The 23,720-nt window shown below is 42.0% G+C and overlaps 2 protein-coding genes across 2 annotated transcripts in view; one reads left to right on the forward strand and one right to left on the reverse strand.

Annotated features, from left to right (window-relative positions):
- Lrrn4 (leucine rich repeat neuronal 4) overlaps positions 1 to 3,382 on the forward strand; it is a 12,452-nt gene extending 9,070 nt beyond the window's left edge. The window contains exons 4-5 of the mRNA XM_013010922.1: positions 441 to 578; positions 1,869 to 3,382. Of these exons, the coding sequence (XP_012866376.1) occupies positions 441 to 578; positions 1,869 to 3,084 (1,354 nt within the window). The 3' untranslated portion in view covers positions 3,085 to 3,382. The remainder of the gene's footprint in view (positions 1 to 440; positions 579 to 1,868) is intronic.
- A 2,715-nt stretch (positions 3,383 to 6,097) lies between these two features.
- On the reverse strand, positions 6,098 to 23,714 carry Crls1 (cardiolipin synthase 1). The gene is made up of 7 exons (XM_013010924.1): positions 23,666 to 23,714; positions 19,638 to 19,775; positions 14,839 to 14,968; positions 10,571 to 10,656; positions 9,719 to 9,787; positions 7,519 to 7,610; positions 6,098 to 7,051 (listed from the first exon to the last, which is right to left on the reverse strand). The coding sequence occupies exons 2-7, from the start codon at positions 19,746 to 19,748 to the stop codon at positions 6,964 to 6,966; spliced, it is 576 nt and encodes a 191-aa protein (XP_012866378.1). The 5' UTR covers positions 19,749 to 19,775; positions 23,666 to 23,714; the 3' UTR covers positions 6,098 to 6,963.
- Between the last annotated feature and the right edge of the window lie 6 nt (positions 23,715 to 23,720).

Genomic DNA, 23,720 nt, shown 5'->3' on the forward strand with positions numbered 1-23,720 from the left:
CAAAAAGAAAAAAGCCGGAAGTGGTGCTGTGGCTCAAGTGGTAGAGCGCTAGCCTTGAGCTGAAGAGCTGAGGGACAGCGCCCAGGCCCAGAGTTCAGGGCCCACAACCGGACCCAAAACAAAACAAACAAAAAAAAAGAGAGAGGTCTGGAAGTAACAGTGGCAGTGTGCTAGTGTTGAGCACAAAGAGGCTCAGGGACAGTGCCCAGGCCCTGAGTTCAAGCCCCGCAAGGAAGGAAGGAAGGAAGGAAGGAAGGAATTGATGCAGGGAGGGAGAGAGGGAGGGATGGAAAAGAAAGGTCCCAGGATTTGGGAGTTTTAGCCAAATCAATATCCTTTCATCTATAATGAAATGTATTTTCCATGATACCACCATGCCTCTCTAGAACATTATTAACTGAATTATAAAAGTTTGATGGTGGATTCTTTTTGTGTTTCAGCTGTAATTTGAGTTCCTTTCCTCCTTGGACGGTGAATTCCTCCCAGGGTCTATCTGTCAGCCTCTTTGGCAACCCTCTCATTTGCAGTTGTGAGCTGTCCTGGCTCCTCATGGATGCAAACAGAACTTTCCTAAGCAGGTAACAAATTTACAAAGTGGATGGCTGAGGGGGTGAAGGTTAACCTTGGAAAGCTGAATTGTCTGAGCTTGTACCTTGCTCACAGAACATGCTGGGCATTTGTTGGACAGGATATCCCTCATGGAAGCATGGGACATGAAAAAAATTCTTTTCTTTTCTTTTTTGCCAGTTCTGGGGCTTAAATGCAGGGCCTAGGCACTGTCCCTGAGAGCCTCTCTGTGCTCAAGGCTAGCACTCTACCATGTGAGCCACAGTGCCATTTCTGACTTTTTCTGTTTATGTGGTGCTGAGGAATCAAACCCAGGGTTGCATGGTAGGTAAGCACTCAACACCAAGCCATATTCCAAGCCCCCCCCAAAAATTCTGATGAAGGCAATTAGCTGGAAGAGGGTGGGGGTGGGGGGGCGCATGTGTCTGTCTGTCTGTCTGTCTGTCTAGTGGAAGAGCCACATGCAGGCTATCATAGGAAAAGATAGATCTGGGGTGCTTGGAGCGCTGTCTGTCATGAACGCACCGACCAGCTCCACCAGCTAATCACTTCTCTTTACATGTCAACCCTTCCATCGTGAAGGGCTTTTTTTCACCTCTTACCCAAGCTTACCTGAGATATGATGCTCAGGCTTCATTCCCACATCTCACTTTGCTTCTAAAGGCAAGCTCCCTGTTCCTTTGCAGACAGAGGCCTCATAGAGTACTAAAGAAGAGATGGAAAGCTCTGGTTAGAGCTAGAGAAGCTGGCTTCACTCTACTTAGTACGGTTGACCTGGCTGCATTACACAGCTTCTCTGTATTTCTTCTTTGTCTATAAAATGGGAGATAACAAAGACTGTTTTGTAAGGTTGGACACATTATATTGGCTGTTGCAGTGAAGTATGAAGAAATCATGCCTGGCACATGATAATGGCCCAGAGATAGTAGCTAATAGTAGTGTGACTGTTACCATCAGTTCTCCTTGTCAGGAGGCAGACAGGAGAGAATGAAACAGTAGCCTATCCTTAGACTATCTTTAGATGTGGACGCCCCAGGTTTAGGCCCTGCCATTTGCTAGCCTTGGTATCTTGGGCAGTCAGTTTCATTTTGTAGACTTCAGTTTTCTTCTTCTTCACTCAATGAGAGTAAGGTCAGGAACTTCCTCCAAAGGCTTCCTGAGAGTCAGGAAGATGTTGAGTATGTGTTAGATGGTGCCTGGCAGAGCCATGACAATAGGACTTGGCAGAAGAGGACACCCACCTTGAACCTTGTCCAGCCCCAAAGCCAGAGATCCTCTAACTGGTTGGTTTCCCCCCATAGGGCTGCAGACACTGTGTGCACCCCAGCTGTGGGATTTGAAAGTCCCTTCTCAGCTCCTGTGTCCCTCTCCCAACTGCCTGGTATGTGCAAGTCCAGCCAAAACACCACCCCCCTGGCTTCCACCCTTCATCCCTTCCACAGCTCAGCCTACATATCTTCAACACAGGGTCTCTCCACTGAGCAGAGCATAGACCGCTCTGTTCAGCCTACAGGAGGTCAGCAGAGTATCACCAAGGCCCCGTACCACACTGTGGCTCCCCTCACACAAGCTTCGTGGATGCTCAAGGATGCTGGGAAAGGGACCACCCCATCCACTACCAACTTCATAGCAAGTGACAGCAACGGGAATGGTCCACCCAGAGCTGCCAGCACCGCAGGGTCAGAGCGTGGAGAGCATGCTGACAGGCTCAGCCTTGAGCCTGGTACCTCGCCTGCCTCTCTGCCTCTGACCAGCAAACACCGTGATCCATTCCCTACTTCAGGGAAGTCCACAAGCACATCTCAGCCTCACCAGAGGACACAGGGTCCTCATCTGAGTACTCAGGAGGTTAAGATTCCAGTCTTCCTGTTGGATGATGACTATGAGGAAGAGGAGGGGAGCAAGGAAGAGCTGAGAGCCACTCACCAGAATGTTCTTTGTGATTACCATCCCTGCAAGCATCTGCAGACCCCGTGTGCAGAGCTACAGAGGCGCTCCCGGTGCCTCTGCCCTGGCCTCAGCAGGGAAGACACCATCCCAGACCCTCCGAAGCTACAGGCCGTGTTGGAGATGACAGACTCATCAGCCCTCATCCACTGGTGCGCCCCCAATTCAGTGGTGGTTGGATACCAGATCCACTACTCTGCAGAAGGCACAGCAGAGAACCATTCGGTGGTGGACATCTATGCCACCGCCAGGCAACACCCCCTGTATGGGCTCTCACCAGGCACCACGTACCATGTGTGCGTGCTGGCCGCCAATCGGGCAGGCCTGAGTCTACTGCCAGCCTCGGGCTGGAGGAGGCCATGTACCACCTTCACCACCAGGCCCAGCTCCCTGGGCATCTTCGCTGGCCTGTGTGCCACCAGCGGCCTGCTTCTGGTCAGCACCCTGGTGCTAGCCCTGTGTCTCTGCCGACAATGCCACACACTCAACAGGCAAAACTCTGACACACCACTGGTGGCCTTCAAAAACCACCAGTTTTTTGGAGCTACTAGGGATGTAGTTCAGTGGTAGAACACTTACCTAGCGAAGCATGAAGTCCTGGGTTGATCTTTGGCAGCCAGACCAAACAACAAACCACTGAACTCCCAGACCATCAGTGAGCCCAGCTCCCTTCTAGTAGAACTGGATCTGCATGCAGAAAGGAAGCTAGAGGATCCCAAACTGGCCCCCTCACCTCTAATTCCCCCAAAGCCAGTAGGTTGAGGGCACAGGTGAAGCCATGCTGCTTCTCTGGCCAAGGAACCTTTTCTTTCTCTTCTTTTTTCTTTTTCTTTTGTTGGTCATGGGGCTTGAACTTGGGGCCTGGGTGCTGTACCTGAGCAATTTTTGCCCAAGACTAGTGCTCTACCACTTTGAGCCATAGTGCCACTTCTGGCCTTCTGGTGGTTAATTGGAGATAAGTGTCTCATGGGCTTTCCTGCCCAGCTGGCTTGGAACCATAATCATCAGATCTCAGCCTCCTGAGTAGCTAGGATTTACCAAGTGTGAGCTGCCAGTGCCCAGCTCAACCTTCTCTTCAACCTCACTGTTCCAGAAACCTGATGGTGAATACCAGACACTCCCGTTGGCTCCTGGCACTCTGATCATCTTTTGAAGCAGTTGGTGCCCCTTGGGATCGAATAGAATAATCTAGAAGTAGATGATAAACAGAGCATTAACAATCCAAGCTCTTCCCCATGTGGGAAGTGATAACTTTCTTTTCTCATCTTACAGCCAAGTTCTTTTATGGTCAAGCTCTAGCCTTAGTATGTTCTGGGGCAACCAGTGGTTTTCCTTGGGCCTTCTGGGTTTATTACTTGCATTTCACAATATGGCACAACACGGACTTCAGCTTTACACTTAAAACAGATCTTCTAATACTTGTGACACAGGAAATGGCTGTTTTGTTTAAACATCAGCACCTATTTTACTTCATCTGACAAAGGTACTACATAATGAATACTTTTTTTTCTTAAGGAAGCCTAACAAACTCACAGCAAGAACGTTAAAACAAAAATTTTTGATTATTTTTAATAGGGTGAAAGGCAAAAAGAGAACTTCAGGGTCTAGCCAGAAGTCAGAGCATCTTGGCTGGGGGTTCCAACACCTTCGTAAGTCTATAAAATTGCAATTAGAGCTATATTTCTAGATTTCAAATGTTCTACTTAGGATTTGTTAATAATTCTCCCGTGGCTATTAAAAAACTGACCATGAACTAAGAGGCTTCAAACGACAGAAACTTCTTACACCACCTCAGGCCAGAAGCCTGAAATCAAGACTAATCAGCAAGGCTGGTGCCTCTCACAGGCTGAGGGAGAGTTGAATGTGTGCACACCCCTTTCCTAGCTTCTGATGCTTGGGAGCAATCCTTGGAGCATCTTGGCTTGCAGACATGACCCCTACTTACACCTCAGCCATCTCTTGGTATTTCTTCCAAAGGTCCCATTCACGGAAGCTAGCTAGGTTCACACGTACCATTTTGGGATGATACAATTCAACCTACAACAACACTGATTTGTATCCTAAGGACGTCAAATTTGAATTCCAGGTATCTTGTTTCCAAACCACACTGCAGCATGAACATCGTACTGCAGCATGAACACTGTATATGAAACAGCATAGCCAAGCTTGGCATGAAGACTGAGCAGTACTTTTAGACATTTGAGGGTTGTTTTTTTTTTTTTTTTTCCAGGTGATGGTGGGGCTTGAACTCAGGGCTTGGGCACTGTCTCTGAGCTCTTTGGCTCAAGTCTGGCGCTCTACCATTTTAAGCCACAGTGCTACTTCCAGTTTTTTGAGTAGTTAATTGAAGAGTCTATGGGGACTTTTCTACTCTGGCTGGCTTCGAACAACAATCCCCAGATCTCAGCCTCCTGAGTAGCTAGGATTACAAGCGTCAGCCACTGGCATCTGGCACATTTGATGCTTTGAAAAGACTTTTCAGAATTCTAGTGTGTAGTCCTAAGTACATCACAGAGACTTGGATGAGGCAATTTAAAGGATGTTTCTGCTTGAAATTACTAAAATCCCAAAATGCTTAGTGCTAAATCCTCATACAGATATTAGATGATACCAAATGTTTCACCTTACTGAGTCTGCACACACTGGAATCATGTATCATGTCGAGTCTATATGCACAAATGTACATTTGAACATGCCCAATTTAACATAGTTTCAGTATGTTTTATAAACTAGCAGAATTTGTGTTGCATAACAATTCAGTATTCAAGACTTGGCCCATTTTCCTAGAGGTACAGGAAGAAAAAGTCTACTTACCACAGTCAGACTGCCTTACAGGCACAACCCATATGTCCCTCCAGATGGTATCAACACTAAGTCATACATAACAAAGCACAAAGTTCTAACTTTCCCCTTGACTACTCCCAAGTCTTCCTCATTTTTTTTCTTTTTTGCCAGTCCTGGGGCTTGAACTTAGGGCCTGTGCGCTGCCCCTGAGCTACTTTGTGCTCAAGGTTAGTGCTCTACAACTTGAGCTACAATGCAACTTCCAGCTTTCTAAGTAGTTTATTGGAGGTAAGTTTTATAAATTTTCCTGGCTTTGAGACACAATCCTTAAATCCCAGCCTCCCAAGTAGCTACTTCTATAGGCATAAGCCACCAATACCCTGCTCCAATCTTCCCTTTTAAAACGTTTTCATGGGCTCATACTTCACTAGTGCAGACTCCCTGAGCGTACCCTCCTGGATGGCTCAGCAACAGGCTCTGGCCTTTAGTGCCTCCAGCTGAGAGTGCACATTCTCTCAGAGAGGGGAGAGGGAGGGCAAAATCTCACTGTTTGATTCTGCACTCCACTTGGGATAAACCAGACAATGGGCAGCAAAGTTGCTACTGCTAAAAGGAGCTATGAAGCTCTGTATCTCCCTCTACCCAAAAAGGAGGGACAGCAGTGTCTTCTAAGTTGGACGATCCTAAACCAATTACTTTTACAATGTAAGTACAAGTGATGCACTTGAATGGATGTCATGAAACACAGAAGAGCAGATAAACATGCAACACAGAACCCAAGTTGAAAAAATTTTTTCTAGCTTTTATTCCTTAACATCTTAACAAAAGAATATTGCCCAAAGTTTAAAAAACCTTTGAAAAATATACAGTTTTGTATTATTTACACAACATATGGGTACAGGTTTCAAAATCATAAACATTGCTACCTTAGAAACACAGTGGGAAGGTAAAATGTAACTCACTGCCTTTCAGATGCAGAGTGATAAATATGTTCTCACATTTCAACTGCCTTTGTTCTTATCCTGATAAATTATAGGGTACCTGAGAGGTTGGAAGACTAATGATGAACTCAAACACCTTCGATCTTGTTTGATCTTATTTTCAGATTTAAAACTTACTACATTTTAAATCTCTTTACAACTTCATAAAGTAAAGCTAAGCTAGCTTTATTCTCATTATTCTAGATGATCTAATGTGAACCACATGAACTATGCCTGTGTCTACAGACCTAAAACTCAAACACTCAAACATATAATGAAGTCGTGTAAGATAATATATTCCCACTGCTTTGAAAACAACAGAAATTCCACTTAGAGAAATGTCAATTCTTCAGTCTCCATGCTGATTTCTTTAAAAAAAAAAAAAACAAACACATAAAACAGGCAGACAATAATTGGAATAAGTCAATTATAAATTATTCAAGAAAGCTAAGATTAAAAATTCTAAATTACAGTTTTATTTGTATTTAAAAATACACTGGAAATTCTGCACATGCCCATGATCAAGCTTATTTTCAATGTACACTACTTCAATTTTGATGACATGGTTTGTTCTGACAAGTCCCTTTTCAAGCTGAACACCAAAACAGGGTAACTCCTGTAGATTTCCACTGGGGCTGCTGCCGATGATGTACACTGCTTCCTTGCTGATGCTGGTGGGTGATTTTCATGTGCCTTTTATCACCTGAACAGTTTTTCGACCATAATGATAGTAGCTGTAACCAGATGCAGCTGTGGTAAAAGCTGTACAGCACCTTTTATGAAAGGAAACAAACAGGATTTGGTTGTCAAACTAAAAGCTTTAACTATAGAACCATAATGTAAATAAAATCATATAAGGGCTAGGATATAGCTCAGTGGCAAAGCAAATATCCTGGGTTCAATCTCCAGTACCAAAAGAGGTAAAAGAACAAACAAAAATCTTACATAAGTCAGGCACTGGTGGCTAATGCTTGTAATCTGAGTTACTCAGGAGGCTGATCTCTAAGGATTGTGGTTCAAAGCCAGCCCAGGCAGGAAGTCTGTGAGACTCTTATCTCCAACAAACTTCAACAACCTTCCAAAAAGTTGGAAGTAGAGCTGTGGCTCAAGTGGTAGAAAAATCTAGCTTGAATAAAAAAGCTCAGGAACAGCATCTATGTCCTGAGTTCAAGCCCCAGGATAGGTACAGAAAATAAAAATCCATCTGACTGACATGTTCAAAGTAATTTACTTAGCTTACCACAATATCTGAAGATAAATGCTGTCAGCATAATTGAAAACTGGAGCTGCCAAAGAAGCTGCCACCAAGATTAACTGAACTGCTGTATTTACCTTAAAAAAAAAAAAAAAAAGAAGTGAATGTCAGTGCCAAGTGGATCCTGTTTTAAGATGTATTCTTAGAATGCAACAGCCATGCCAAAGCAGCTGACGTTCCCGGGTGAGGACACCAAGGGTCAGCCTCACCCACAGACCCACCTGTGCACACAGCTGTCCTTCACAGCTAGCAGAAATACTACTACCTTGAGTTCCACAGCAGTTCAATAATACTGCAAAATTCTTTTCCTGGTGCCTTACCCAAAGCTCCTTTTTTACTTGTCTACCTGTCAAGTCCTATGAGTTAAAAAAACTGAAATACAGCCGGGCGCTGGTGGCTCATGCCTGTAATCCTAGCTACTCAGGAGGCTGAGATCTGAGGATCACAGTTCCAAAGCCAGCCCAGGAAAGTCCATGAGGCTCTTATCTCCAATTAACCACCAGATCATCAGAAATGGTGCTAATAGCCCAAAGTAGTAGAGTATTAGCTTTGAAAAAAAGCTCAGGGACAGTTCCAGACCCTGAGTTCAAGCTCCACAAATGACCAAAAAAAAAAAAAAAAAAAACCAAAAAAACAAACCACCTGAAAAACAGTAGGCACCCAATGGCTCAAGCAAGCCTCTAATTCTAGCTACTTGGAAGGTGGAAATCAAGGGTAATAGGTTCAAGGCTAGCTGGCAAATAAAAGTTCATAAGATTCTATCTTACTCAATGGCCAGGCACAGTGGTTTGTGCCTGTCATCCCTAAGTAAGATGCTCATCGCCCAGGAGGGCATAAAGTAAGACCCCACTGCAAAAATAAGCCCCAAGTTCAATTCCTACTTAGTACGGGGCCCATGGGGATGGTAGTATTAGGAAGGTCATCTCCAAAATGTATTACATCTTTGAAGCCTCTGGAGATAATGAGCAGGATTCCCTACCCCTAAAAGATAGCACTGATTAGAGAAAACAGAAGTAGATCCCGTCTAGTTCCAGTCTAAGAACACCATCCACAGATCATGAGAAGCATGCTGTGGAAGTTTGTGAATATGCAACAGTGGGTGATGTGTGTAAAGAAGCACCTTAGTTCAATTATCCACATACAACCAAATTAACAAGGATCCATCCCACTGTATTTTTGAAAGTACATGATACATTTTGTCTGGAGGATTTCCTAGAAGAATGAGAATTCATTTGGTGCATTTTCTACTTTCTATGGAGTGCTACATCCAAACTGCTGTGCTTAATACAAGTCACATGAAGCCAAAGCAGCTCCTATGTAACACACAGAGAGGCCTACTCCTACAAAAGCAACAATTCCTCTGCTCCACAGATGTTCAGCCTCTCCCATCTGTTAAATCTGTCATAAGGGCCAAGTCAAAAGGGTGATTTAGGGGCTGGGAAGATGGCTCAGTGGAAGAGTGCTTGCCTTGCATGCATGAGGCCCTGGGTTCGATTCCTCAGCACCACATAAGCAAAAAGAAAAAAAAGCTGGAAGTGGCGCTGTGGCTCAAGTGGTAGAGTGCTGGCCTTGAGCTGAAGAGCTGAGGGACAGCACCTAGGCCCAGAGTTCAGGCCCCACTATCGGACCCCCCCCAAAAAAAAAGGGTGACTTAGAAACTACACCAAGACTTCTGAGGAAAGGAATACAGATTAAGAGGCATTTATAGTATCCCTTTATGAGCAAAATATTTTGTGTACAGTCGTTATCCTGAAAGACTCAAGGAAGCAGAATGAACAACTTAAGAACAATACTTATTAGGAAATAAAACTCTACAACCCCCTTTTGCAAGAAAGCCAATCTTTGTATGAAACAACTTTATAATTACTTGGTATTTTTACTGTAGGGAGTGAGAGAGGAAACTCCTTATGCAATTGCATTTCAACTCCCATCTACTTTTCTGGACCTATTATCTAATTGAAGGCTTAAATTCTCAGACCACTAACACAAGGCAAAATGTTGTATTTAGGGTCCAAAAACAAAAGGACAAGAAACTTGGGTTAGAGTTGTCTGCCTAACCCAATATCTATCCTCTCCAGTCAATGTCTTTAAATTTGTCCTAGTTTCAATACTCTTCTCTACAAGTTTTACACTCATTATAAAAAATCCACAAAGGAATAACTGGAACATTGCTTGTGTCTCTTACCTTGCTGATGAACGTTGGTTTTAACCTAGCAGTAGCATAACAAGGATTGAAATACTTAGCTAGTGTTCTCTGGCAAAAAGACAAGAGAACGAGAGAGTTTCAATTTATTGTTCAAGTTTAAAACAAACACTGCTATTTATAGCTGTAACAGCTGCTGAATATTTACCATATATGCCTGGCCGTTTACATGCATCTTCCTTATATTAAATGAGTGGTATTGACATTCTTTTCAAATCATACATAGGCTATTGAAAATAAGTCTTTACAATTTATAATTTTTTCATTCCTCCATTACCCATAAAATTCTAATAGCTATCAAAAAGTTTGCTTAACCACATATCTTTTATCAAATTCAATGAAACTTCTTTACCTCTTATTTCTTTCATAGTTCTATTTTTTACTGGACTGGAAAGCAATAGTGGTTACCATGAGATGCTTAGGCACTCAAAATGTTCACAGAACCAATGAAAGGGTGTTATCAGCAAACAACTCACGCTCACACCCCGTGGATTTTAAAAACCAGCTCTCAATCCATCACAGAGGCTAGAGGTTAGTAAGACAGCAATAGGGCTTGGGGCTCTGTGAAACACCTCCAAAGATGGCATAAGTCCTTTTAATATTGCTTCTAAGTCCTTTTAATATTGACTAGTCACATGTTCACTAAATAACTATCTCAGTGCAATTCAATCAGCAGGGTATAAAACTTCTGGCTATAAAACTCCTGTTCAGAAATCAGTAATAACTGCCATGAATTCTTCTTGCAAGTTAAATAGCATATAGTAGAACAGATCTTTAAATTTTTGCTTTAAGTTGCGAGTAATGCAAAAAGAATATTTTCTGAAACAAACTCACGGGTGTTGGAAGAGTTCGGTATCTGACATAAAAAACAGCAGCGATCAACATTACATCTCTTGAAATTATCATATAAGTAAGTGGAACTGAAAATCAAATACAAAAAAAATGTAATGAGGACTTTGAAAAGTATAGACATATTTCTATAATAAAACCTTATTTTAGTTTTACCACAAACTGATGTTTTTCACAATGAAAATTTATTTATTGATTTAGTATCCCTCTGCAGTAAGAACCAGTGTGAGTGAGTGTGAGTGTGTGTGTGTGTATGTGTGTGTGTGTGTCTTAGAGCTGGAACTCATGGCCTGGGCAATGTTTTTCAGATATTGGAATATTTGCACTGACATGGCACATTTGACTTTACCAGTTGAGAAACCCTAACCAAATGTTCCATATATCCAAGTCTGAGGATATTCCTGTCATTGCAGGGTGCCCCTCATAGGACTATATCCTTCTCTACTATAGGAAGTTCTACCCACAAACCTGTACCTTCTGTAAGAAAAAAAAAAATGTGTTCCTTTTTGCTAGGCAGGAGCTTTCCCTACCACTTGAGCCAGCCTGGTTTATCCTCCTAGCCACACTTCCCACTGTAGCTGGGATGAATGACATGTGCTACCACATCCAGTTTTTTCTGCTGAGATGAGATCTTCTGACCTTTTTTTGCTGGGGGTTGCATGGAACTCTGATTCTCCCAAGTCCAGCCTGAGGAACTGGGTTAGGCATGTGCTACCATGCCCAGCCATTAGTTGAAATGGAGCCTGGTGAATGCTTGGCCATACATAGGAGCTCAGTTAAGAATTTGCTGCTGGTGTTGTTCTGGGGCTTGGATTCAGTGCTTCATGATCTCACTTGGCTTGCTTGCTTCTAATTGGCCTCTACCAAGTAAGCCATGCCTCCAGCCCCTGCTGGATATTTGCAAATGGAGTGTCTTAAACTTTTCTTCCTAGGCTGGCTTCAACCATTGTTGATATTAGCCTCCTTAGCAGCTAGGATTACAGGTATGATCAACAGGCACCCCTCTGAAAAACATTTTTTAAAAAGCCAAAATCCAGGTCAGCAGAGTGTAGTGACTCATAGCTATAATCCTAGGTACTTGGGAAGTGGAAACTGGGAGGATTCTGGTTCAAAGACAGCCTGAGCAAAAAGCTTAAGACTCCATCTCAATCAGTGAAGGGGGGAAAAAAAGCTGGCCACAGCAGTGCATGCCTGTCCTATGTGGGAAACACAAAGAAGGTCACATTCCAGGCCAGCCAAGACATGAATGTGAAATCCTATTTGAAATCAGCAAAAGCAAAAAGGGGATGGGAACATTGCTCAAGTGCTCAGTGCTTGCCTGACAGGCTCAAGGCCTTGAATTCAAACTCTACTACTGAAAAAAAAATTCAGAAAACAAAAACAAGAACCCCAGAACTCGGTTCAACTTGTTTTAACTACCAAATAAAAGGATCATATATATTCCTTTCTTACTACCTTCAAATGATGCATACATTATTTGAGACTGATTTATGGTGTCCTCCAGTTCTGACATTCTATTGGCTCTGCATTTTGAATACTATCTCACCAATTAATTACAAATTTAAACTTTAAGTCTCTACTGGTTATAGTTGTTGATCTTTGGCCTAGTCTTCTAAAAGATAGCACTATTACAACAGCAATTTGGAACAAACAAGACATAACTGTATTAGGCTAGGGAAAAAAATCAATGATTTTTAGTAGCACTATTATAATGTTATAAAACATTTTTCTTTGATCGGCTGTGGGGCCTGAACTCTGGGCCTGGGTGCTGTCCCTCAGCTCTTCAGCTCAAGGCGAGTGCTCTACCACTTGAGCCACAGTGGCACTTCCCATTTTCTGGTGGTAATTGGAGATAAGATCTCACGAACTTTACTGCCGAGGCTTTGAATGGCGATCCTCGGATCTGAGCCTCCTGAGCAGCTAGGATTACAGGAGTGTGCTACCAATGCCCAGCTATAAGACATTTTTTAACCTTATAAAACTTTTCTATAGTAACTATTACCTGGTAAACTCTGAACACACAATTCACATTATTAAAATTTAACAAACCCATGCAAATTAAAAATCAATGTATGGTAAACACGCAAGCCTGCATCTGTGCAGGAAGGTAGGTCCATGGAACTCAGATTTGCTTGGGGCAGTGCACTAGGCTCTAACTCAGCAATGTGAGCTAGCAACAAACATCTCTGGACTCATTTTACTACCTGCAACTGCCTGAGGTAACAAATGTTTCTGGGTGAAACATTCAATTCATCAAGAAGATACAAGTCCAATGTATATGCATTTAACAGCAAGACTACAAAAGATAATGAAGCAAAATTACAACTGAGAAGGAAAATAGTGAAAAATTAGACACATAGAAGGGAATGTTAGCCCATTCTCAGTAACTAAGAAGCTGATCAAAAGATGAAAAAAGAAAATAAATGGGAGATTCAAGTGAATGCAGAAGCTGTGTATATAATTCAAGGAGAATCACAGCCCAGGGAAAATATACATGTGATCTTAATTGTAACAGAAAAGGCTGGATATGATGGAGTATATCTGTCATCCCAGCTACATCAGGAAGTGCAACAGTAAAAACTACATATGTCTTCGGTAAGAGTCTCATGGGCTTTCCTGACCCAGCTGGCTTCGAACTGTGATCCTCAGATCTCACAGATCTCAGCCTCTTGAGTGGCTAGGATTACAGGCATAAAGCATCAGCATGTTTTATTTAAAGAGAGAAAAAATTTAAAAAGACCAACTAGGGGGAAAAAAAAAACACATTTAAAGATTTCTAATTCAAAACATAATCACATAGAAAAGAAAAGGTATGGGAGTGATATAAGACTTCTATCGCAAGATGAAATCTGGACCCTGTAGAACAGAGTCCTCAAAATTCTGAGTGAAAATAATCAGGTTGAAAAACTGTATGGAAAGTAGAATAAAAGAACACTGCATGGTTCAACTGTATGAAGGTTAGAATAAAGACATTTTAGATGCCCTAGACTTTCAAAAAATGTTGCTGCCAGGCTGCATCCTTTTACAGAAAACAATTGGAGGATGCATTCCACTACAGGGAGCACTTAGCCAAAAAGAAGATATGTAACATAAAGGAAAGAAAATGGAAACAGTGAGAATCATAGTGAAGAAAGTCCCAGCTTGGACTTAAGTGAAGCAAAATTCCATGCAAAAAGCTAGACATAATTTCTATGTTTAACAGGACAAGGGACTGGCCAGTCTGAACAAAGTTAAAAACACATGTTCTACAAAAAGATGTAATAAATTCTGAATGTCCACAGAATACTCTATCGGATTTTTTCCTAAAAATTATTTACATTTTCACAATTAGAGTGTCCCTTCCCTTCAGTCCCAAGAATCACATTCATACCCCAATTCTAACTTCCAAAGCAGCACACAAAAACAATTCAATTAATTTTTACTTTGGTTTGGGAACTCTGAAGGTTAACACACCCCTGGCATGTCTTCCTACCAATGTTGGTAATGATAGACATCAAGGGCCAAATGGCAGCTGCTGTGTTCTAAGAACTTAGAAATAGTTCTAAGAAGAAAAATAGTTCTAGAAGAAAAACCAGATTAGCCTGGATTGAGAAAGGAAATCTGATTGAGAAAACAGCTGAAGTAGAAAGTGAACATATAGAAAAGCACGTTCAATACAGAAAGCCAAAGATCATAAAATTCTAGCTAGAGTAAATATTCAGAAAATGCACCTGGATGTATGATTGGAAATTATTTAAGCGTCTAGTAAGGTGAAATTTTATGCGTATCCTCAGAAATCCACAGTTCTTATTATGATTAAACTGTAGTAATTAGGGAAACACTACGTTACTTTCAAAGCACTAGGTATTAAAATATTTTATATAATATTAATAATTTGCCCCATGAATTAGAATGTGTTTTGTGACTTTAACTAAATATCACTATCTCACAAAACTATAAATTTGTGAAATCTGTGTAATCACTTAATCACAATAAAAAATATAATTAAAATAAAAAAATACAGCACCAAAAGATTCTAGAGTATTAAGAATTGTCACTGTGAAATTTTTACTAAATTTCAATTGTAAACAATTTTAACTAGGACATTAATTATAAAACAGCTTGACAGCAAAAACAGTTTAAAATTTGGGAAACAGTTTAAGTTGAAAAATATATTTTGGGAACAAAAATTGCATGTTTCAAGAGAAATGCTAGGCTGATTGGTGTCCTTCTCCCCTGTTCTATTTAAAAGTACGCATGATGGCGTCTCTTACCTGGAATAAGGTCTGCATAGGTCAAGCTAACATATAAGATACTGATAAGTATTTTATCAGCAAGTGGATCAAGAGCACTTCCCAAAGCTGATTTTTGATTGGCCCAGTTTCGAGCAATAAATCCATCCAACTGAAAATAGAAGTGTTTTTTATAAATGGCATGATAGGAATAGAGTATATCTTGAAGCTTAAGAGATACTAGAATAATAACTATACTTTCATAAAACGTTAATATAAATTGCTTGTTTTTTACAAATGCCTTTTTTATGGAGATACATTTAAATTAGCAGCTGACCTAAAAACAATTTCCTGTTTTTCTGTTACCACCATTCCCCATTCCCCCTTCCCCCTAGCCCTCCCACTTTTTTTTTTTTGGCTGGTCATGGGGCCTGAACTCTGGGCCTGGGCGCTGTCCTCAGCTCTTCAACTCAAGGTGAGCACTCTACCACTTGAGCCACAGCGCCACTTCCAGCTTTTTCTGCTTATGTGGTGCTGAGGAATTGAACCCAGGGCCTCATGTATACAAGGCAAGCACTCTACCACTGAGCCACCTTCCCAGTCCCCCAGCCCCCCCACCCCCCATTACTTCTTGACTATTTTCATAATGCCCTATTATGGGATGAACCCATATACAAATCTAGACATGTAAGTAACTCATGAAACACTCCCAGGAAGCATGACTGACAGAGCCTCTTTCTTGGGGGCCTGGGGTGAGAGAAACAAGGTCTACCTAGCTTAGGCTGTCCCCAGACTTAATCCTTCTGCCTTAGCCTCCAGAATGCTATAATTACAGGTGAGCTTCAAGAAGCTCTTCATTTGAAGCCTGGGCTATTTTCACTACAATCCAAATATAGCTGCTTTTAGTTGGAGGGACTATCTTTAAGTGCAGGACTAAGTTTCACAACCCCTAACTACTTTCTACAATATGATCTACCTCCTTAAGTTATAACAATATTTTCAATTTTAAAATTTACTTGTTCAGTATCACTATTAATTCTATGCTCTGACTATACTGGTATTACCTGTAGTGGATTAACAGCTGCCTAGTTAAAGTGTTGATACTTACATGATTAGTTTAATTTGATTCACCAGAGCGTTAAATAATGACTGGTTGATAGCACTGAAATATTTGAAATCTTACCACAAAAACCTAGATATACTACCTAACATGAGGAAAGGAAAGATGTGGTCACCCTGGAGTCAAAAAAAAAAAAAAAAAGACTGAGAACAAGTACTGCCTATGCATGCTACACAAGCAAACAATTCTTAGTTCACCCCAGGAACTGACTTCAATCTTCAGCAACTGTTTAAATTTTTTCTATTTGTTTCTAAAAGAAGAGCCGATTAATTCAGATATAATTAAGCCCTTTTACAGGATAAGCAAGTCCTCCATATCCAAGTACTGCAGTGACTGAAGGGAGATAGCAGTGGTACAGGACAGTGATAACAACTTGCTCTCTGCAGCAGAACAGAACTGCTTCAAGTCTTGGCTCCTGCCTGTATTACCTTGGGGAAGTTACTTGGTTTCTCTTTGAGTTTCCTACCTACCAAAGAACCATCGGCACAAAATGTGACGATCATTTGTATCCAGTGCTTAGCGCTTGGTAAATCCTCAAAAAAAGAGCAGTCATTAGATATTATACCACCACTGGAGCAATCTATTTTCTATTTTGAGTGTGTGTGTGCATGCACATACGCAGGTTCTGGGGCTTGAACTCAGGGCCTGGATGTTGTCCCTGAGCTTTTTTTTTTTTTTGGTTGGTCATGGGGCTTGAACTCTGGGGCCTAGGCACTGTCCCTGAGCAGTTCAGCTCAAGGTGAGCACTCTACCACTTGAACCACAGCGCCACTTCCAGCTTTTTGGTGGTTTATTGGACTTTCCTGCCCAGGCTGGCTTTGAACCACGATCCTCAGATCTCAGCCTCCTTAGTTACTAGGATTACAGGCATGACCCACAGGCACTTGGCATCCCTGAGCTTTCATGCCCAAAGCTAGTGGCTCGAACACTTCAGACACAGCTCCACTTGTGTGTGCACGCATACGTGTGTGCATTTTTTAAATGTTTAATTGGGGATAAGGGCCTCACAGACTTTCCTGTCCAGGGTTGGCTTTGAACTGTGATCCTCAGAGCTCAGCCTCCTGAGTAGCTGGGGATTACAGGGGTGAGCCACCAGTGCCTGGCTGCAATCTATCTTCTTCAGTGGAACTCAGGTACTACTGTCTAACAAAGTGTCTGGAATGAATGGGGAGTTGGGGCCTTGGAAGCTGTAGCTGTCAATTCAGTTTCTGACCTCAGAGAAGCTAGTTCTCACTTTTCAGATTCACCACTCTTCCTAGCCTCATTGTTATTCTAACCCATAGGCAATCTCAAGATCACCATTTTATAAACATCTGCAACTTCACAACATCTCAACCCTGCCACAAACTAAGCGTGTATCTTGGGCCTGAGCACTGTGTAAGAAACGAATGTGCTGCCCAGTCTCACTTCCAATTCATGACCACAATCTCCCTTGGACACACATGCACTCTATCCTCCACCTCTCTTTTGAATTTACCCTCTCACCTCTGACCAACTTCATCTTTCCTAGGACCTCCATTCTAGTCCATGTCTGTCTATATTGTCCTGGGGAGGGGAGGGGAGAATCACAACAAAAATTATCAGCACCTCCTCATGTTCCCAACATCAACCCCCACACTGCTCATTCTACCTACCCTTTCCTCCCACTTGCAAGTTTTGTCTCCTGCCTTCCCTTCCCCATCTCCCTTGCATCAAGCTCTCCTTTCCTACCCCATGTCTATTAATTAGCTAAAACAAAAATTCCTCAGACATATACTTATAAACAACTTTAGCTAGACTCTATTTTTCTACTCTCCCAACTTTACTAATACATTCAATACTCAACTGATGCCTTATCACAATTCTCCCCCCGCAGTGCTTGCCCATCCCAGAAAATGTTGGTTGCTCCACTCATCTATCTGGCAGCTGGAAAGAGAGGAAAAAGGAGCAGCCTGATGTTTCTACCTCATTCCTTTTTACTCCACATAGCCAAACTACCCACCTATCAACACTGTCCAAAATATTATATGAAACCATCAACTTTAGCTCTAAACCCAACTCAGTCCACGCTACCACCTCTCTCCTAGGCAAGCCTCTCTGCCCAGTTGCTATGCTTCTACGTTGGCCTCCTGTAGTGAAATAGGTGAGGCAGGGCCATCTGCACAGAAGCCAATCTGTGAGCGTCAAAATCTCCACAGAGTAAGTGTGCAACCTAGTACGTTAGCTACGTTTCCATATCTAGCATCTAATACATTTTTAAAAATGGTAACAAGGTCCTCTCCCATTCTGTGAATATTGCAATCTCATGTGGCAGTTAAACCTCTACATCCTCCAAAACAAAAAGAAAAACAAACCCACAAATCAGCAGTAGAACATGAAAGGTGAATCCAATAATGAAAAAAAACCTTTTGTCTATTAGATAAAAAAATTCATTATCAATATAAAGGTCTTTGACAGGCTTGGAAGTCCACTAATGAGAAGAGACTTTCAGGTTTTAAAGATAAAAGTAGGCACATATACAAAAAAGAGGAGATTGTGAGAATGGGAAGATTTGGAGGCAAATAAGAACTAGAGTATGGATAAAGAGAAGAGCTAATTTGAAAGACTGTATTCGATGGCTCTTTGGAAATAGTATACAACAATGAATTTACCCTTCGAATTCTTCAGCTAATCTACAGTGCTTATAAATGCTACTGGGAAGGTAGAATATTGTTTATAATCTCAGAACAGCTGACATTACAAGGAAAGACACTATATAAGTTTTATTTACAGAAAATTAGTTTCTACTCTTACTAAATATATACTGAAGTGTTAAACATAAATGGTTTGAAGAAGCACCAAATTATTGCCTACCTGAGGGCTCACTCAGATCTCAGACCAATCCTACACAAAATACCATTTGTATTCCTATATGCTAATTTTGCCCTGATATGAAGTTCTCCCTCTTCCTTTTCCCCCACTTACATGGAGTTTTGTAAGTTATTTTTAATCCTTTATGGAAGAAGGTGGGTGATAAATGCAAATGTCATACATGACAGTTGGCCAGGAAACAAAAATGTAGTCTTCTCTATAAAACTATTTCTTCCAGTTCTATTTTGAAATCCATAATACTCTCCTCTTCCAAAACTGCCAAAGGTTCATCCTATTCTCCCCTGTCCATCTTCTGAAATAGTAGCAGAAGGAAGGATGCCCAAAGCCCAACCCAGACAAGATTTCCTGCTGGGTAGGTAAGAGGGGTGTGGAGCAGAATCAGAGATCCAATGCACAGGCTAACTCCAGCCTCTCCTGCTGACATTAAAGCTGAGCAGAGTTCTAGCTTCTTCTACAAGGTCACATTCTAGTGTTCTGGGCCATAACCACTAGTCTACTATTTCCAAGAACTCCACTAGGAAAATCAACTCCTGCTGCAGATCAGATCAGCGTATTTCTATCACAACAAATTAAAAAGTAAGTCATAAAGCTTCTCTCCACCACTTTTATTCCTAAGGCAAGCATTTAGCTCTTGGGAATTCTTAAAGGTAATTCTTTTATGAAGCAATCTAAAACCAAGAGTAAAAACTGTACCTCTATACAATATCATATAAAAGCAGTCTAACACAGATGCTAAAGATAAGTACTAGATCAAATTCATCTTGAAGATTTCCTTCCAAGGAAAAGCTGACTAAGGCTGTGCTATTTTGAGACAGTTGTAGAGACCCTGGGATTTGGAAAGGAGCCAAGCAACAATACATTTATAACTTACCAAATCAGTTAGCCCAGCTAAAGCAAAAACTCCTAGGGCAACATTGAAATCTTCTTCAAGAATCAAATAGCCCAAAACTGGGGCCAGGCCAATTCTTGTCATTGACAACATATTTGGGATTGTCCATGGATTTTCATACTGAAACACAAACATAACAAAATTTAAATGAAAAACCATAAGTTCATACTTAAACTACACTTTATCCATTTAGGTAAGATACTACACAAACTTTAAATTTAATATTTATATATAAGTACTCATATGTGTCGGTCTATCTATCTATATATACATATACATCTCAGAAAGTTTCATCACAATGAAAGAACTTTAAAAATATATTGAGTTTGAGTCAGTAACTGATGGTTCATATCAATAGTCCTAGCTACTCTCAGGAGGCTAAGATCTAAAGATCACAGTTCAAAGCTGGCTTGAACAGGAAAGTCCATGAGACTCTTCTATTAACTATCAAAATATGGAAGCAGTTAGGTGCCAGTGGCTCACGTGTGTAATCCTAGCTACTCAGGAGGCTGAGATCTGAGGATTATGGTTCAAAGCCAGCCAGGGAAGAAAAGTCCCTGTGAGACTCTTATATCCAATTAACCACTCAGAAACCAAAAGTAGAACTATGGTTCAAAGTGGGAGAACACAGCCTTGAGCAAAAAGAGTTTGGGGACAGCACCCATGCCCTAAATTCAAACTCTACAATCAACAAAAGAAAAAAATCTGGCTCAAACTTGAACAAAAAAGCCAATGAGTGTGAGAGACCCGGATTTCAAGACCCACCACTGGTATATGCACACATGCATGCACATACATAGACAGAACCAACTAGCAATCTTAGGCATTTTATTTTAAACACAGAAAATATATCCACCAAAAAAGTGTTCAATGTCATAAGCAGTGTATGAAGGCATGAATAAGGGGGGCCAGATTTAATTCTATAACCTCTGGTCACAAAGTTAGAAAATTACTAAGAGAAAGCGGAAATAGGAAGAGATGGAAATAAATGGAATGAGGAAAAACTGTGTAAATAGCTTCAAAACAGCCGTGGACAGATAAGACTTTCCCAACTAAGAACCAAGGGCTTTCACAGCTACCATATGGGGGCTTTGATTCCTTGAAACTTTATTTGGAGCCAAGCTGCTAGAAGCTGGCACTAGCAAAAGGGCTCTCTTGACAGCTGCTCTGAAAAACAACTCTTCTTTGCCAAGCAGAACCTGATTTGTTAGAGGGTATTTCAAAACTTCAAGCAGCTTTGGCCCAGTGGAATTAGAACAGACATTACAAGAAAGTAAAAAAAAAAAAAAAAAAAGCAAGAAAATGCCTTTCCCTAAAGCCTGAGGTATTTCCTCTACTAATCAAAGTCTGTTAATTCTACCCTATGGGACTTGGTCTTCAAAAAACCAAATCCTAAACTGGGTGCCAATGGCTCATACCTGTAATCCTACATTATATCTACATTACTTTTTTTTTTTTTTTGGTGTCAGTCCTGGGGCTTGAACTCAGGGCCTGAATGCTGTCCCTGAGCTTTTGAGCTCAATGCTAGTCTAGCTCTACCACATGAGCCACAGCTCCATTTCCAGCTTTTTTGGTGTTTAACTGGAAATACAAGTCTCTTCCTACCCAGGCTGGCTTTGACCCATGATCCTCTGATCTCAGCCTCTGGAGTAGCTAGGATTTGTCAGTTGTGGGACTTGAACTCTGGGCCTAGAAACTGTCCCTCAGCTCTTCAGCTCAAGGCTAGTGCTCTAGAGCCAAAGTGCCACTTCCAGTTTTCTGAGAGGTTTGAAGATAAGAGTCTCATGGAATGTCCTGCTTGGGCTGGCTTTGAATAAGATCCTCAGATCTCAGCCTCCTGAGTAGCTAGGATTACAGGCATGAGCCACCAGCACCCGGCTTAGCTTACATTTTTTTTAAATCAGTAATCAACTTGTCTGAATTTTAATTTAGGAGAAAAAAAACCTAGTTGAAGAGTTCATTTCTAAAGACACCTTTTTGACTTCCATCAACTACTCTGTAAGAAAAAGCATTCTCTAAAGATACTGCTTGTGTTTATAAGTGGAAGCCAGCAAGGAAGCACCTCAGCTTGTCACTGGGGTCAGTGGTAGCATACTGTCATGGGCAAGCTATAGAACAACTTCAAATTCTCCAGGGAACAATCACCAAACAATCCTTTACATTGAGATCTTCAGCTGAAAGTAAGACCACATTCTGAAAACACCCTCAGAATAGATTCCAAATTCAAGCTCAAAGACTAGAGTGTTTCAGAGTTCAGAGGGTAAAAGGTAAGTCTGTTGCCTACATTGGCAGAGTGTAAGTCAAATACTGACCCAGTGTTCCAGCAACTGAGAGAACCAGTTGGGAAGGGGGAAGGTAGGTCAACACTGAGAAAATAGGATGACAAAGTGAAAAGACCAGAAACAAACACTCAAGAGATAACTATGGAGGCAAACAGCCACATTCACATTGGTGAATAAACAAAATGGAATGTTGCTCCAACAGTGAAAGGAGTTCTTTTGGTCTCCCTATAAAATATCTCACTTAAATTTCGAAACATTAGACCTGGTAAAAAAGTTTTAAAAACTAACATGAGGAGAGCTAATCTTAGATTACCCAACCAGATAACCTGTGGCATACTCGACCAACTACAGCCGTTCTGGGAAGGTCTTCAGCCAGGATGAGGGCAACTTCAAAGCTTCCAGCATTCAAACCTCAACATGCTCTAGCTAGTAGGGGAGTTGAGAGCCCTGCCAGGAGGCGGCAGCCTCAACCCATGCTGTAAACGGATGAAAGCAGCACCGGGCCCGCTGAAGACCTAACAATTGAAGATGTAATAATTGCATGAGTCTTGCTAACATGACATCAAAAGCTCGGGGGGGGGGGGGTCTTATGCCTGGGAAGGAGGTGAGCAGGTAGGTGGACAAATACTCTCCTCTGTGGCCTAACAATACTTCTAACCTTTTCTTTTTTTGGTCTGTAATTAGAAGTTGAAGAACTTTTTAACAACTAATTAAAACTATTCTCCATCCTTAATGTGTAAGGTTAACAAAAGTCAAATAAGAGCCGCAGGCACTGGTAGCTCAGGACTGTAATCCTAGCTACTCAGAAGGCTGAGATCTGAGGATGACAGTTTGAAGCCAGCCTAGGCAAACAAATCAGTGAAGACTCTCATCTCCAATCAACAAGCAAAAAGCTGGAAGTGCTCAGAGACACAGAAAGGACACATGTTTTCTCCTATGCGGGCGCTAGATCGAAAGTTCACCGAGGTATGATAAACCATACAGGACTCCAGGCATTCACACATAGTACGATCGAAGGGAGGAATACTCTTCGAGGAGGAACACAAAGGCTCGATGCCTATGTACCTATCATATAACAGTATGTATCGAAATAGGGAGGGGGGAAGGCTGGAAGTGGAGAGAGACGTGGAACGTCAACCTTGAGCAAAAAGGTCAAGGGAAAGCCCGAGACCCTGAGCTCAATCCCCTTTGGGACAGCCTCCCCCCCCCCAAAGTGAAGTGAATCGAATCTGAAATTAGGTAAAACACTCAACCAAGGAGTCTGGGTATCTTTCTCAAGCTTCTCCCTTAGACGTGGCTTACACATTAAAGGAATGCTTTAGAAGACTTTTCATAGCTTTTTAATGGGACCAAAGTTCAGGACCCAGTGGGTCGGCTTGCCTTCCCTGAGCTTTTGTCACTCAAGGCTGGTGCTCTACCACTTGAGCCGCAGCTCCACTTCCAGCTTTTTGGTGACTACGGAACTTCGCTCTTCAGATCTCAACTTCCGGCCTGAGCTGGCTAGGAGGGCACGCGTGAGGCCCCCCGCATCCCGCGGGAGACCCTCTTCCCGATGCAATGCGCCCACAGCCCATCCTGCGAGGCGTGTGGATGGAAAGGGCTGTGGGCCCAGTGACCGGTCCCCAAACTTCTCAGGAAACCCTGGGAAAGTTCCGAGGCGGGCCTACCCGGCCCCCGCCGGTGTCGATCGGCTCTCCGCCATCCCAGCACCCCACCCCGGGCACGTACCAAGCTGGCGGTGCTCGACGGGCCCCAGCGGCCCCTCGCGGGCTCGGCGGCGGCG

Source organism: Dipodomys ordii, unplaced genomic scaffold (assembly GCF_000151885.1).
Source record: "Dipodomys ordii isolate 6190 unplaced genomic scaffold, Dord_2.0 Scaffold13, whole genome shotgun sequence".
NCBI lineage: Eukaryota > Metazoa > Chordata > Mammalia > Rodentia > Heteromyidae > Dipodomys > Dipodomys ordii.

What these genes read in the sequence shown, in the direction of transcription:
- Crls1 (XM_013010924.1), bottom strand. Translation starts at nt 19,748, where the DNA reads ATGTTGTCAATGACAAGAATTGGCCTGGCCCCAGTTTTGGGCTATTTG. An exon ending in CTATGCAGACCTTATTCCAG is followed by an intron (nt 10,657 to 14,838) that starts GTAAGAGACGCC and finishes TTTGATTTTCAG; the next exon opens with TTCCACTTACTTATATGATA. An exon ending in AACCAACGTTCATCAGCAAG is followed by an intron (nt 7,611 to 9,718) that starts GTAAGAGACACA and finishes TTTTTTTTTAAG; the next exon opens with GTAAATACAGCAGTTCAGTT.